Here is a 16,200-nt window from a genome sequence, read left to right on the forward strand (position 1 = left end):
CGGCCGCTCACAAAGGACCGCGGACACCAGGCTCCGGGGGGCTGCGCGCAGGGACGGCCGGGGGACGGCCCGCCGCGGCGCGTCCCCTCCACGCTTCCCCTCCCCGGGCGTCTGGAGCCCGAGCCAGAGCGGGCCCCGTCATATGACAGCGGCGACCCAGCGGCCGGCGAGCGCGCTTGCTGCCCGCTCGGCTGCGCCACGGCCGCCGGTGACGGGGGTGGCCCGCGCCGCGCCCCGCTGAGTGGTCGCCGGTCGCCGCCGCCCCGCGCCCCCCGCGCCCCGGCTCTCGGGCTCCGGGGGCAGGAGCCGAGGGGAACCCCGCGCCGGCGCCGAGCCTAAAATGGCCACGCTGCTCCGCAAAATCGGGCTCATCCGCCTGCACAACCGGGACACCGAGGACCCCAAGCATCACCACAACCACCGCGGCGGCGGCGGCGGCGGCCAGCAGAGCGCGTCGCTGCGCGGCAAAGGCGGCGCCAAGAGCGGCGGCCACAAGCCGCAGCAGCAGCATCCCGCCGGGGGCGCGGGCGACGCCAGCCCCGGACCCGGCAAGGGCAAGGGCAAGCGCGCGGCGGAGCCGGCCCCGCGCGACAAGCCGCCGCAGCCGGCGGCGGGGGCGGCGAGCGGCGGGGGCCCCCGGGAGCGCGCGGCGGGCGCCAGGGCGGGGCCGGGCCCGGCGGTGGCGGCGGCGGCGGCGGCGGCGGCGGCGGGCGGCAGCCTGGTGCCCGCGGCGCGCCAGCAGCACTGCACGCAGGTGCGCAGCCGGCGGCTCATGAAGGAGCTGCAGGACATCGCGCGCCTCAGCGACCGCTTCATCTCCGTGGAGCTGGTGGACGAGAGCCTCTTCGACTGGAACGTGAAGCTGCACCAGGTGGACAAGGACTCGGTGCTGTGGCAGGACATGAAGGAGACCAACACCGAGTTCATCCTGCTCAACCTCACCTTCCCCGACAACTTCCCCTTCTCGCCGCCCTTCATGCGGGTGCTCAGCCCGCGCCTGGAGAACGGCTACGTGCTGGACGGCGGCGCCATCTGCATGGAGCTGCTCACGCCGCGCGGCTGGTCCAGCGCCTACACCGTGGAGGCCGTCATGCGCCAGTTCGCCGCCAGCCTGGTCAAGGGCCAGGTAAGCGGGGAGGCGGCCGGGGGCGCGCGGGGCTGGCCCCTCGGCCCTCTCGTTCCGGGTGCGCGCGGGGCTGTGTCTCTGCCCCGGCCTGCCGAGGGGAGACGTTCCCGGGCGCCTCCGCTTCTCTTCCCTGAGCGTTTTCTTCTTTGCCTTCTTCTCCATGCCGTCTCTGCGGGTCTCCCGCTTGTTTCCCGTCGGCCCCCATCTCTCTGGAGTACGCTCTCTCCCTCTCCGCACACCCTCCTCTCTTTTCTCCTCTGTTGCTTCTCCCCGCCGGCTCTGCTCCTCTACCCTCTGCCCTTATCTCCTAACCCGCTGTCCCCACGTGCTCCTCCCTTTCCCCCATCCCGCTCTCTCCCTTTCCTCCTCCTCCGCCCCCGCCCCAGGCTTCCGCTGTCTCCTCCCGCTCCCTCTCCCGTTTACCCCCTTCTCCTTCTCCTCGGCTTCTCCCCATCTCCTGACCCCACAGTCTCCCTGAGGGTGGCACTTCACGTGGACTTAGGAATCTGAGTATTTAGCCCCGTTTATTGCCCCCTTCCCTGCCACACACACACAGTTTCCCCCCCGACGACAACTCAGGGGTGCTGTGCAGGTTGGGGGCTCTGCAGAGCTCCCGCTGTTTGCTGGCGAATCGGCTCCCCTGCTCTGCTCCCTGCCGACCAGCGTGGAGCGCAGAGGTGAAAATTTTGCTCTTGAGAAATTTCACGGGCGAGGCAGAGGTGTGGTTTGAGTGTGACAAGGCTAGATGCCCTCAAGGAAACGCGTGGTACGTGGCTCCTTCCAGGACCATCACCTCCTGGGTACTTGTTCAAGGTCTTGGTCTCTCTCAGACCCGTTTCTTCCTTCGGGTTCCCCCTGCCCCGGGGGGTTAAATCCATGATCAGAACTAAAGATTTTTAACTAAATACTGAAATCAGGGGCAGGCTTGGTGCCTGAACCTTCTCACCTATTGCACCAGACAGCAGCTTTACCAAAAGAAACCCCAGAGAACTTGAGAGCAGAATCTTCTGAAATGTGTTCCCCCCCCCCGCCCCCGCCCCCGCCCCCGCCCCCGCCACAAGCTGCAGGAAGAGGCACGATGGTTTTATCTTCCCACATTATATGCTTCAGATCATGTTCGAGTTGGTTGATGTTTTCCCAAATCGCTATTGAACATTACTTAATAAAAGTATAATTTTATATGGGTGTCTTTTAGATTTATGAAGAATCCCTGTTTTGTTTAGGAGACCGGGAATGACCTCGATTTGATCTTTCGACAGCTAGCATTTCAGAAGCCATCAGTCGCCTGTCACCTGCCTCTGTCCCTTTCACGGCAGGATCTTTCACACTAATCAAGTAATGCTTGTTCCGCCAATTTCGCTAGAGGTGGGGCCCCTGGGATTCCAAGCAAATCGCATTGTGACTCCAGTGGAGAAAGTCACGTAATTCTTGACTGAGGTCTGTTGTTAACCAAGTACTGTGTTGATAGTCCATCTTTTCTGGGGTTTAGCTTCCGCTTATTTCTCGCGTTCGAAATAGGAGGGACCTGGCGGCTCTAGAAAGGTGAGGTTTAATGCTTTAACGTCAGAAATTCACTCTGAAGCCTGTGGTTCAGCGCTGGCTCTGATGTGAAGAGGCTGTGATTTGGACACAGGCCACGGGGGTGGGAGAGGGTCCTGGTTTATGTTATTATCAGGATTTATACAAATGATGGGGAAATTTTTATTTTGCAGAGATGCTTCTGTTATTTTTTCTGAAAGCACTGCTAATCAGAACTCTCTGGAACACTCTCTTACCTTCTTTCATTCTTCACAGAGATGGCTTTGGGGATGAGGGGGCAGAGAAATATCATTTTGCCTTAAAATCACAGAATCATAGCGTTGAGATTTGGAAGAGATCCCAGAGGTCACCGCAGCCACAGCCTGCATTTTGAAAGACGTAGGAAAGTAAAGATTTCAAATGAGAAATAAGGACTTTTTGTTTTTTAGAAGAGATACATGTTAGTAAATGTTTTCCATGTTCACATTAATGCTGTGAATGATGGTTTTCTTGGGGCCCCTGCACTTCTATTAAGTTAGGCAGGTGCTTGTGTATATATATGTCTTTTCTTTGTAATCCAAATTGAGAGTCTTCATACAGTCAGCAAGTCAGAGGCCTTATTGTGGAAAGTCATTATCAATATTTTTATTTATTAATTTCAATATCTTACTGAGTTGAACTCAGGGCCCTCCATCAAACATGTTGTGTTATATCACCTATTCTAAAGTCTAGTTATGAAACATCTGAAAGGCAGGTGAGCGCTCAGCAATTTATAAAAATACCAATTCAGTTTCTTCGCACTTTTCACACTGACTCCAACATCCAAAAGAGAGTCGTGTAGGATGTACACAAACAACTCGAAATTCATTGTAAGGACAAGAGAAATGCATGTGCATCAGTGTTTCCGGATTCTGTGCAGAAAAGCATCCCGATGGTGTCTCGGGGCCCTCAGCCTTACGGTGCCTTTCCTGCTTTTGTAAATTTCCCACCTACAGTTTGTTCATTGCACTTACTGTAGTTACCGAATTATTTCCGTAGTTCAAGGGCTTTGGGAAGGCAATCAAAATACCTGATTAGAGGCTCGTCTTCCTCTTTCATAACTACCAAGCTTAACTTTCTGAATTGCGGATATCCTAAGTTGATTTTGTTTCTCTACCTTTAGAGAAATCATAAAATACTTTTAAGGGTCTCATTGGTGATACTAAGAAAAGATCTGCTTAACCGTTTTGTGTATAGTATTAATGTTTGCGTTTATCTCACGGTGTGACAGATTCAGTCGTTTCACGAGACCTTTACCTGACTCCTGGGGCCCATGTTGTCAGAATCTCTCGTGTGCTACCTTATGGATTGTGGTTGTTTTAAATTAACTTAAAAATTTCTCGTATGATATATTCTTTGTAGAGATAATGACATGCGTACCTTGCCTATTTGTTTATTACCAAATCCTCTTTTGACTACAAAGAGACATTTTAGGTAACTCTTGTTTCCTGCAATTAAATGAAAACTCCCCGTACCTTGGAGGGTCCTGCCCGGGCCGGGCCGGGCCACGGCGTTCACTGGCGTGTGTACCAGGTCTCGCACCTGGGCTGGTTGACGATACGGCAGAGACCCTCTCCTTGCAGCTGTGTGAGTAGAAGGTGCCCAAAAGTGGCTTTGAGGACACGCTAACTCGGGGTTCTGCTTTCATATCAGTTCGCCTCCTGAGCATCCCCTTTCTAATTAGTTAGACGTCGCCAGGGGCAGGGAACCAGATGGCACTTGGAAGACAGTTCCCTACTCCTCCTCTGTCCCCTCAATGCCAACCAGGCGCCTCAACCCGGCATGAGGACGATGTGGCAATAACAGCAGCGCCATTTACTGTTTGCTCCGTGCCAAGCTCTGGGCCAGCGAAGTGCTCAGGGTGTTAACCTCACCTGATTCTACTGTCTCGGTGGTCACGGTACAGGTGAGGAGACCTCAGCTCCCCGCGGTCAGGTGAAATTGATGCGGCCTCATGTTCTAACGCCGGCGATGAATGCCAGGCTCTGAATGCCAGTCCGCGTTAGTAAAAGTCAGCGACGGCGGAGTCACAGGCAGGCCACCTGAGCCCCTGGCCGTCTCCAGCCAGTGGTTGGCGGCGACTGGTGTGATTGTCATTTGTGTCCACAGAGGACAGGTACGCAGTCAGCTGTCAGCAGAAGAATGAAAACAGCAGGACTAAAACACCTTCAGTTCTTAGTGTTTGGATTAAACACTGCTAAGCGATTCCAGAACAGTTATGTTTCCGGACAGCACTAGTTTCTGGAATTTGTAAACACAGAAAACTGGCGGATGTTGCCCCGCGCCAGCGTGTGATGAAGAAGTAACAGGCTCTGCAGATCAGCTCTAGGTGATGATAAAGTGCATCTCTGAGGTCGACTTTAGGGCTTAAAGGGTTCTGCACCATGGGTGTCACGGAGAATCTTGCACACGGGCACGCGCACGCGCACACACACACACACACACACACACACACACACCCAGAGCCTGTCTTCAGAACCTCTTCCAAAGTACTAGGCCTGGAAATAGCTTTGTACTTATGGCTACACCATCTCCAGGTCTTATCAGGAAAAAGTAATGAAGATAAACAGCCGTGGGGGTTCCTAAAGTTTATTGGCTTCTGAACTATTATAATTCACACAACATTTCTGAAAGCCCCGTGTGAGTGTGCTAGGGCCACTGTCACAAAGTGCCACAGGCTGGGGGGCTTCAACAACAGACATTTCCTTCTCACAGTTCCGGAGGCCAGAAGTCTGAGCTCAGGGTGAGGGCAGGGTTGGGTCCTTCCGAGAGTGTGCAGGAGGGTGAGCGCCAGGCCTCCGTCCTTGGCTTGCAGACGGCCGTCTTCTCCCTGTGTCCTCACGTGGTCTTCCCTCCGTGCCTGTCTGTGTCCTAATCTCCCCTTCTGGTGAGGACACCAGTCGTACTGGATCAGGGCTCCATCCTAATGACCTCAGTTTAACATGATCACCTCTGTAAAGACCCTGTCTCCAAATACAAGTCACCTTCTGAGGAGCTTGGGAGTAGGACTCCCAACATATCCATTTTGAGGGATCACAGTGCAGCCTATAACAGGAGTTTCTTCACCGATTCAACCTCTCATTTCTCTAGAGGCTATTGCTGGTTTGCACAGTAACATAAATGGTGCCCATCCGTGTGAACACAGGACCACACTGAGGAGACCCCAGGAGGGCCCATTTGGAATAGAGAGACGGTGGCCGCTTTAAAGGGAAGCTGGGAGAACCTAGCGTGTGAACGGTGACAGCCAGGGGGTGGGTCCTGCCACGTGACTCACCGAGGAGCGTGGATCTGCGGAGGAGTCTTATGAGTCACCGTGTCGTTGAGTCCTGTGCCCATGTGTAGCCGACGGAGGTCATGGCCACCCAGGATGACTCTGCAGCTTGAGGTCTCCATGTACTCGACTGTTGGGAGAAAAAAATAGCTTGTTCTGGTATCAAGTAGGACAGGCAGGAGGGCGCAGACAGGACTCTGCACCCTAAAAATAGTCCCACGCCAACTTGGCAAGCTCCCACATGCCCGCTCCCTGGCGAGTTTGCATGTCCCACGGCTGACGGTGCAGTTAATAATAGTAGTGGCTTACTTTACCCAGAGTTGTAAACTTTTGAGAATGTAAAGTTGCAGAAAGAGGAGGCAAATGCATCTCTGTTTACTTTTCGGATTTATAGCAAAGGGTGTGAGAGGATGGTTTTTCTTTTTAAGGGTCAGGAGAGTTTGGGGGGGGGGGTTGTTTGTTTAATGGAAAGTGCCAACAGGAACACTAAGCTGAAGTTTGTTTTAACCCAGAATCCGGCCCTTTCCTCATCCTCACGAACAGGCGTGTGTGAGTCCAGGTTTAGGAGCAAGGCGGCCTCGGTGGTACCACTCTGGGGACAGCCCAGGAACCAGCCAGGTGGCTTTCATGGGTTTTTTTTTTTTTTAAGCAGCCACGAATAGCGGGTTCTTTGAGCCACATTTCAAATCTCCTGAACCCTAGATTTTTGCTGGGTTGATAGGGTTGTGGGGGATGGGGAGGAGGTAACTCCTTTCCTCTCTGCCGGTGGTCCTCAGCCCCAGGTTAACTAGATGCTTCCGGGAACCTTTAAATTATTCCAGTGCCAGGCCCTTTCCTCGAAGATTGATACTTGTTGAGGCGAAGATGAGGCCCTGGTAGAGGCCTGTGGGAAGATCTCCTACGTTGATTCTAACAGACAAACCGGGGTTGCAAAAACCACCCTGGACCAGGATTACTCATCACGTCTACCATCTTCGGTACATCCTCCCACCGACAGCCAGGACGGGGCGCTTCAGGTGACGGTGGATGTAGTGAACCCCTTACCTTCCCCCCTCCCACCTTGCTTGGACTCACTGTCCTGTGTCCACCCCGACTAGCCCTCTGGAAGCCCTACTTTTGTAGAGGAGGTCATCGTACAGCCCAGTCCTTCCTCCCTGGACCAAGAAGGAGTGTAAACCCTGAAAAAGGAAACGTGTGCTCAAGAGAGTTTCTCACCCCCGGATCAGACACAGTTGTGAGGGCTTAGGTGCACGGACCACCCAGAACTGTGGATAATTAGCGAAGTTCACACAGTGCAGGGACTGAGTGTCCACTCTGTATCAGGCACACGCTGGGCACACGTTGGTGAATCGGATTCACGGAAAGTGCCAGCCACGGAGAACTGGCCGCCTAGTGGGGATAAAGTGAAACCCACTCACGTTTGTCTGTGACGCAGCAGGCAGCTCCGCAGCCATCGCTCGCTTAGTGTTTGGGTGAGAGCCCACCCACTGGTGCGAGTGGACCGGACGCCTGGCAGAGGCCTGTGTGTGCGCCAGGGACCCGAGAGAGATGGGGTCCTGGCGTCAGCGGGGTCTTCAAAGCTTGTGGGTGGCGTTCCCAGAAGGGATGCCCACGGTTACACGATTGTAACACTGAGGCTGAGCCTGTTTTTTCTGAACATAGTTTCATTGCTAATAAATGGGAGGGTCAGGCATTTCCCAACACAGACAAAGAAGTCATTGTAATGGCAGAAGTATTTCCAATAACATCTACGCCTTCCTACCCAAGGAGTCAGCAAGCTAAGATAAGGGGTTTTTTTTTGTTTTTGTTTTTGTTTTTGTTTTTGTTTGCGGTACGCGGGCCTCTCACTGTTGTGGCCTCTCCCGTTGCGGAGCACAGGCTCCGGACGCGCAGGCTCAGCGGCCACGGCTCACGGGCCCAGCCGCTCCGCGGCACGTGGGATCCTCCCGGACCGGGGCACGAACCCGCGTCCCCCGCATCGGCAGGCGGATTCTCAACCACTGCGCCACCAGGGAAGCCCTAAGATGAGGTTTAATTGTTTAATTCCCCATCGTCACACACTCCATTCCTTCCTTCGTCAGGACCCGTTTGCTGAGGGTCCACCATGACTTGGGCACTGAAGACACGTGGTCTTCAGCATTCCCGTGGCGACCTTCCCCCATTCTGTGGGTCGCCCCTGGTCCTCCTCCTGGTCCTCTCTGCTAAGGGCAGGAGGAAGCGAGCCGGGCAGGAGGGCCTAGGCCCCCAGATCGAGAACCTCTGCGGAGGAAGCAGAATCGGGGCCAACCAGGTGGCAAAGGCTTGGGAGAGGAGGGCGGGGCGGGAGCAGGGAGCCGGGAGGGAGGCGAGGCCGGAAGACGTGGCCGGAAGGGGCCCTTCCCCACCCGGCAGGCCTAGGCGTGGTCAGGAAGCAGGACTAACCGGGCCTCCTGGTTCCAGTTCCCAAGCCTGGCTCTCCTCCCTGCCCTCCTGTCTCCTTAGAGGCTTGCATTCCTGTGATGCCCCCGTCCAACCTGTCTGTCCCTTTCCATCCTCCCCTCTGCCACCTTTCTGGGTCCTCTAAGACGCATGCCTGGCTTTCTCACACCCTTGGTTATGACGCTGACGGAATACACCCAAGCGCTCAATCGCTGCCCAGCCTGGGTGAAGCTCTTCCACCTTCCACGGCCCCCAGGAAGCCCTTCTCCCACCAGCCCCTCCAGCCAGGGCACAGCAGCAGGTCTCCACGTTTGCTGAGCTCACAGGTCCGCCCCCATCGGGAAAGCACCCCCCACGCATCAGTCGAGCCCTGCCGTCCCTCAGAACCCTGCCCAGACGTCGTAACTCCTGCAGAAGGCCCCGCAATCACTCCTCCAGTAAGGGCATCGGCTCCCTCCTCTAAACACCTCTGCGTTGTCTGAAAGGTGTTCATTGCTACGCTCATCCTGCTAGACTAAGTTTACCTATTTACAGCTCTGTTTCCGCTTCCCCTCGCCCAATGCGCAGTACATCGTATGTGCCGAATACATGTGTCCACCATGCAACTTGCTCAACTGCACACACACCCCATCCCCTCCTCTTGTCCCTACTTGGAATATGGTAAGATTGTGAACTTACCAGGTGCTTACCGTGGGCCAGCTGCTGTGCAAAACGCTTTGGTGGGTCATGTGATTAAATGCTTTCAACGGCCTATGGGGTGAGTGCTGTTATTCCCATTTTACAGAGGAGGAAACCAAGGCTCGCTTAGCCTGGGGAAGGCAGAGCCCTGCAAATCTGCGGGTTTGGGTCTTCGGGGAGCCCCTTCCTCCAGTGAATGCCTGCAACTAACACAGATGAGCTGCCCACAGTGGCCACGTGATCCCTCCCCTCCCGGAACTGCTTGTTTTTCCTTTGATCACCTTTATAATGTATCCTATGAAGTATCATAATCTTAGAGAGCTCATGAAAGACAAAGTTTCTCTAACTGTAGGATCAACCAGTAAGATTACATAAAGCTTAAAGGAGGTTGGTTTAATTCATAACTAAAACTAATCTAATAAAAAGTGACTTTGAATTCTGCTGGATTGAATTACAGTGATTTTTGTTTCAGTAATTTTATTTAAAAGGGGATCCCGGCATGTGCCTTTTCATAGGCAAGAGAGATGGATGCCTCTTGGTTATTCTCGCAGATCCGAGAAGAACCAGAGGCCCCTTCCTGCCGCCTCTGACCCCAGAGGCCACCCCCAGCATCTGGGGACCTCTGAAGACCCCTCCTCAGAATAATGCTCTTAAACGCACAAAATAAAATACATAGGCTTTCAACGAAAGCAATCATACTTAGAAATAGTTATTGCTGTTTTTTGAAAGTGATGAACTAAAATAGGAAATTAAAAAGCATGTCTTCATTAACACATTTAATATCAAGGTCTAGTTACTGTCCTAACTGGACGTAGGAAGGAGAACTGATGACATTTCAAGTTGTCTACAACAACTGCCATATGGTTTTTAAATGTCTGGGGTTTCTGTTGGTGACAACATCAAGGCAATGCTAAACCTCTGCTTTGTTGCTTCCAGTCACAGTTAAATGAAGTGCTGGACTGCAGTTAGAGTTAATGAAAATAAAGACATTTTTTTCCATCCAAGTTTGTGTTCCCTGGGGAGGTCTGGCCCCAAGAACCCCAGGGTGGTAGATAGATAGCTCCAAGTGTTGACAGCTGTCTTGGGAAGGAACTTAAAGTTGACCGTGCAGCTCATGGCCAGAACCTCTGGGAACGAGGTTTAGGAGCCCAAGGTATAGCTCAGTCCTACCGTGATCTTGTTGGGTGGGGTCAGGATAAAGCCGCGGACCTCCTCGAGCAGGGGCAGGGCTCCCGTACCACCCCTCCTCCCAAGCCTGCTTCCCTGCTGGGCAGGCAGCCACCCCCCTGAGCTTCAGGTGCCTCATCTGAAGATGAGGAGCATAAATCCACTTCACGGATGTGTCGTGAGGCTCAAAGGAAATGATGCGTGCGGGGGTGTTGGTTGCATAGAGGAGGTGATCAATGGATGCTCCTCTTTTTATAAAAGTAGAGTTTTATTGCAATAAATACATAAGAAAAGTATGACCAAAGACCCAGAATTGGGTTTACCTTCAACATTCATTACATGAAGGGTCCTGCTTTCATAACTATTAGTATTTCAGAGCAATATGGACATCCGGTTGGGTCAAAAGTTTTTTATACCTGACCAGAATTTTATACATATTCACAAAAGTCACAGGGTAGTGTCCTCTTCGCCCTCTCGGAACTGCCGCCTCTCCTTGTGGACTCTTGTCATCACCTCTGTGGACTCTCCATCATCAAGTCATTTGGCACCGTCAGGTGTCAATTTCAGATAATAACCACGATCATGTTATTGACCAAGCACAGATCTGAGAGCTGTTTTTTCACCTCTACAGCCTTGCTCTCTAAGAATCCTGTTTGTTAGCACTGTCTTTAAATTAGCTGGATTTTTTTTGCTGCTGCTAAGTTAGAGAATTACATAGAAGAATATAATTATTTCAGACATGTACCTTTATCACCTCTCAACGCACACGTTGATACTGTTCCATATTGTGGAGATTCTTTCTTTATTACAGAACTCGATGTTCACTTGAAAACTTTTGAGCTACCATTTTGTTTCAAGATGAAGAGCCGGTTCAGATATCAAACGTAAAATATTTTTCAAATGCTGTGGATTCCATCAGTTATTACAGGTCACACAGAATGAACACAAAATTGCCTCAGTACAACTGAAAGAGAATTTCACTGAGTCAGTGATCCTTTGCCTGACTGATACCTTTAGGAAAGGCTTTTTTTTCTGTGCTGAAATTCAAGAGAAATCTAGTTGAAATGTTTGGCCTACATACGTCTATATGATATTGTGACAATTGGAGGCCAATCAACAAAGAACACCAATCTTCTCTTATTGCGTAGCAGTTAAGGCCCTGAGCATCTAGGGTAAGTCTTCCTGCATCTGGTAGGAAAGGGACTAGATGTCTTCAGGGTTCTTTCCAACTCTTAAGACTTAGATGGCTGGAGCCAGCATTCTCAGGAGGAGCGGGAACGGTATACGGTTCATTGGTCCTCCAGGATTTGTATGCTGTTTTTGGCGTACACTCACTGATTTCCCCACAGTTTGGCAATATTGAAGTCTGAAATTCGACCTCTGAGGTCGCCAGAGACATGAAGCATCCTCCTGTCCGCCGGGGTTCTCAGCCTGCAGTGTGTCTCATTCTGAGAAGGGGTGCTATCTTCTTCGTGGAAGTGGAGTCTCTAACAACATCTAAATCGGTGCGCGGGCCTGGGCGGTGTTGCCATAACTACCCCGTTAGGTTGGTAAAGCTTTCAACCTCATCGTCGGCAAATAGAAATGGTTCTACCCAGCGCTGCTCAGATTGTTTTTTTTCACATTTATGTATGTCTCTTTTTCCCACCTGTAAACTGATTATTTGGCTGTCATCACATCTCTTGATTGAGGTCATTTCAGTCGCCCTGCCCTAAGGAAAACATCCAAGGGCCTCAGTCTGCAGCTTGGCCCCGACCACGTACCACCTAGAGTCTCGGAGGCTGGCTGGTCTCCCCATTCAGATAAGGATGCACCCAGCAGCTGCTGGTCCACTCCCGATTTGATTGCCTCTGGGGCCAGGATGCTGCACAAGAAGAGGTGACCCTTTTTTAACCCTTTCAGGCCATTCGAAGAAAGGATAGATGGTCTCACGCCATCTCTGTGGCCAGAAGACCCCCGGAGACTGCAGAACTGGGTCTTGGTCGGTGCCCAACCCAGAAAGACACCCATGGCCCAGAACTCTAAACCCAAGTGTGGGAGGAGATGTATGAAGGACGCAGCCGATGGCAGGATGTAAGAGGCAGGGGTCTGCATGGAGGAAGGAGTGAGGGTGCCGCCAGCAGGTGCCGAATGGGGGTCTGTGACTGAGGTGGGCAACACAGACCCCCATCCTGGAGCAATACTTGCATCCACTGTTGCTGCTTACAAAGCGCTTTACTTGTGTGGTTTCCTGGAGGTCCGAGACGGGGGGGAGTCCAGCTGGGGAGCAGGGCAGGCTGGCAGCCCAGAGGGTACATACAGCAAGTGCCTGTTTTCTTGAGCTCCCAAGGGCAACGTGATTGAACCAGGCCATTTTCCTCAAGTAGGAACTAGGGGCTTCGTGAGACTTTCCAAGGGGCATCTTCTCTCCCTATTGTCTCATTTTGTAGCCTCACTAAGTAGAAGTTGTCATTCAAGTCTGAAGGACCACTAACTAGAAAGAAGACAGTCCACCCTGAAGGGCTGGACAGAACGAGCTTGTCACAGAGCTCGGGAAGGTCAAAGCATGCCCTTGCTAGTGTGCAATAAGGACAGAACGAGCCTCGTCCGGAATTCCTGGGGACAGTCCCCGTAGAGTCAATGAAAACTTACGTACTGGGGCTTCCCCGGTGGCGCAGTGGTGGAGAGTCCGCCCGCCGATGCAGGGGACGCGGGTTCGTGCCCCGGTCCGGGAAGATCCCATGCGCCGCGGAGCGGCTGGGCCCGTGAGCCATGGCCGCTGAGCCTGCGCGTCCGGAGCCTGTGCTCCGCAACGGGAGAGGCCACAACGGTGACAGGCCTGCGTGCAAACTTACATACTGTGCCATTAAATTAAGTTGCCCCCAAAAGCTGAGGGAAATGTTAAGATTTCTGCTGCAAGGAAATGCTTCTGACATGTCTGCCTTCGAAATCTACAGTGAATTTTGTAATTTGTTTGGTCTTTAGAACAATGCAGTGATACGAACTAGTCTTATAAGTCAAGCCTAGTTTGAGTGAGTGATAGAAAGAAGGGAGAGTTTTTCATAAGTAATCTTAACCTTTCAGACATATGAATGTCTAAGTCATCCATTTACTTGCTACTTAGTATCTTCCTTTCCTTTTCATGTTATTTTCTTTACATAATTACAGTGAATATTGGTGCATTGTACCCAATCTTTATTTTCTTCATTTCTTGCCAGTCTCATTTATCCCACTACTTTCTGCTACTCTTCTAAGTCAGTAAGTCACAATATTTACAGATCGGTAGCATTTTAGAAAATGTTTCAGAATGTTCTAGAAGGTTTTACTCTGAGGTTGGGTGAGTGAATCCTTTAAAATGTATTTCTTGCAAACCTTGAGCATGTACCGTGTGTCAAGTTTATAATACAGTGATTCCAGTATTTTTTTTACTTAAACAATAAGACTTTTACTTATTACAGATTTACTTATCTGGTTTACTTATTACAAACCAGAGCCATGTGCAGCAGAAAGTCTGGGGGAAAGAATACGGGTTTAGTAGTGACTGGAAGGGAAAAGAAAGCCATCAGTGAAGAGGAGGGTAGTGTTTCCTCCGTGCTGGGCCTTGGGTGGGGTGCCCCTCCATTTCTACGCACTGGTGTAGACTGCAAAGTTGTAGGCCTGCAGTGTGGCCATTACCTGCTCCCACACTGCCCGGCCCTCAAGCCATGGTCAGGCCATAGAGTCTAGGTGCCAGGCCTTGATCCAAAGATCTCCCCAAACCCAGTTAGGCTTAGCATTTGTGCTATGATTTTATACTGAATTTTTTGTTCCGGAATATGCTAAGGTTTTTTTTTTTTTTTTTTTTTTTAAAGCAAATTTGTGGAATCTTGGGATTAATCAGAGCTGGGGAAACACATAATCCCAGATTTCAGTGATGCTTACTGAGCTGTGATAACATTGGCATTTCCTTGCCATGCAAAGCAAATTCTGTCCCCAGTGTAACATGGTTTATAATCCTGTGCTAGGAACACCGAAGCTACAAGAGATTTGAAACCCTGCACCACACAAAATTCCAAAGTCAAGGTGGTGAGTTGTCTCATCAATGAAAAGGAAATGGGAAATAGCCCCAGTCCATTCCAGTAGAACTGTTTAGCACACAGATTCTCCATCTGTTTGTTAGTTTGTAAGGTTCTGAAGTCCTTTATCAGAAGTAGCTGATTTCACTCTCTCATATGTGAGGGTTCTTTTCTCAGTTACAGCTGGACCGGACTGGTTATGTGGAGGTCAGAGAGAAAACAGACTCCTCCCAGCCCTCCCTGGGGCTCAGAGGGTCTGGCGTCTGGGAAGGCCACCTTTGCAGGCCTTACTGCTGGGCTGCCCCGAGTGTACACACAAGCCTCCGGTCACAGCCAGCGGGATGCTAGCACCTCCGCAGCAGGATCATCTCCCCACAGGGAGACCAACCCCCCACGGGGGCAGCAGTTCCCTGTAGACGGAGCACCTCTCCTGGGGCGGGGGGCGGAGAGCAATCTGGTGGGGCTCCCAGGGGGCGTGCGGGATCCCAGGGGACTAGCCCAGCCCTTGACCCTAGTAGGCGGTCCACAGCTGCTGTAGAATGAAGTTCAGTTGATGACCTTCAGGTGCCGCAAGACCATGAATCATCAAAGAAAGATTAAGGGTGATGAGTGCACGGTAATTGCAGTGTCGGGAAAATGGACATTTTTAGCAACAGACGCTCGATCAAGACGGTGTTTTCTGGTTGACGCTAAGTACCAAAATAATTTTACCCTCTGCGCTATGTCCATCCCACGTGATTTAAATTTTTCATTTTTCTCTAAGCACTGAATTGATTCATCCTGGTGTCTTAGGAAGTGAGAATTCATTTTATGAGGTTTTGTTTTTGATCCTGTGCCCTTGAAATGTCATCCTTCTTTTTTGCCAGAAAATACCCCAGGCGGACACTGGACGGAGGCTGGTATTTAGGGTCCAAGAGATAGTGGGTGAGGGGCCCAGCCCACTGTCCTCAGATGAGCAGTCCACACGTAGGGTTCCGTGATTATTTTATCAAGTAATTTGAATATGAGAGAGCTTCCCTGTAACCATCTCTCTTGTTTCTCTGTGGTCTCATCCTGATTGGAGGTTTCCGTGTGGCCATATAAATTCATTCTCTCCTCTCTCCCTTCCTCTCTCCCTCCTTCCATTCAGCTTATCGGAGCCTGTAATGGCCTGTATTATTATTGGAGGGCTCACACCTAGTCAGGGTGGCTAAACAACAGACATTTATGTCTCCCAGTCCTGGAGGCTGGAAGCCTAAGATCGAGGTGTCGGCAGGGTGGGTTCCCTCTGAGGCCTCTCTCCTTGGTGTGTGGATGGCCGTTTCTTCCCTGTGTCCTCACGTGGCCGTCCCTCTGTGTGTGTCTGTGTCCTGATCTCTTCTTACAAGGACACCAGTCACACTGGATCAGGGCCCCCTCTACTGACCTCATTTTACCTTAATTACCTCTATACGTATAGACCCTGTCTCCAAACAGTCACATTCTGAGGGGTTAGGGCTTTAACACACAGATATTGGGGGACACAATTAAACCCATAACAGATTCTTCCTTTCAAAGCGTGTACGTTTCAGCCATTTGTCTTCCTCTCCTGACATTGAGCTCCGATTTCGCACCTTCCCGTCGCTGTCCCGGGATCTGGCTGCCTCCAGGCCCCTTGACCGAGTGGCCAGACGTTTCTCCTCTAAGCGGCTCTCCCGCCACATCCACACGTTCCTCCTCACCCATGTTCGCTTTCCCACGTTTCTTTGTTTTTCCCGGCATTTTCAGAATCTTTCTTTTCTACTTTTCCCCAAAGACGACAATTGCCTTGGCTTTTTCACACTTTCCTTTCCTTCTCCACCTGAAGGATTTCTTCTGGCTTTGTCGGCTGTGGGCTTGTCCCCCGACGTTTCTTAGAGCCGGCGATCAGGGGCTCCCCGCCTTCTCTGGCGCTCTCCCCCAGCTCCCCCTTTATTCCTGCGTGCCTTGTG

The 16,200-nt window shown here is 51.7% G+C and overlaps 1 protein-coding gene across 1 annotated transcript in view; it reads left to right on the forward strand.

Moving 5' to 3' along the window:
• The first annotated feature begins 237 nt into the window (after positions 1-237).
• Positions 238-16,200, forward strand: part of UBE2QL1 (ubiquitin conjugating enzyme E2 QL1) — a 40,550-nt gene continuing 24,587 nt past the window's right edge. Inside the window, exon 1 of the mRNA XM_059060208.2 lies at positions 238-1,126. Coding sequence (XP_058916191.1) covers positions 341-1,126 — 786 coding nt within the window. The 5' untranslated portion in view covers positions 238-340. The remainder of the gene's footprint in view (positions 1,127-16,200) is intronic.

Source organism: Kogia breviceps, chromosome 4 (assembly GCF_026419965.1).
Source record: "Kogia breviceps isolate mKogBre1 chromosome 4, mKogBre1 haplotype 1, whole genome shotgun sequence".
NCBI classification, from domain to species: Eukaryota; Metazoa; Chordata; class Mammalia; order Artiodactyla; family Physeteridae; genus Kogia; species Kogia breviceps.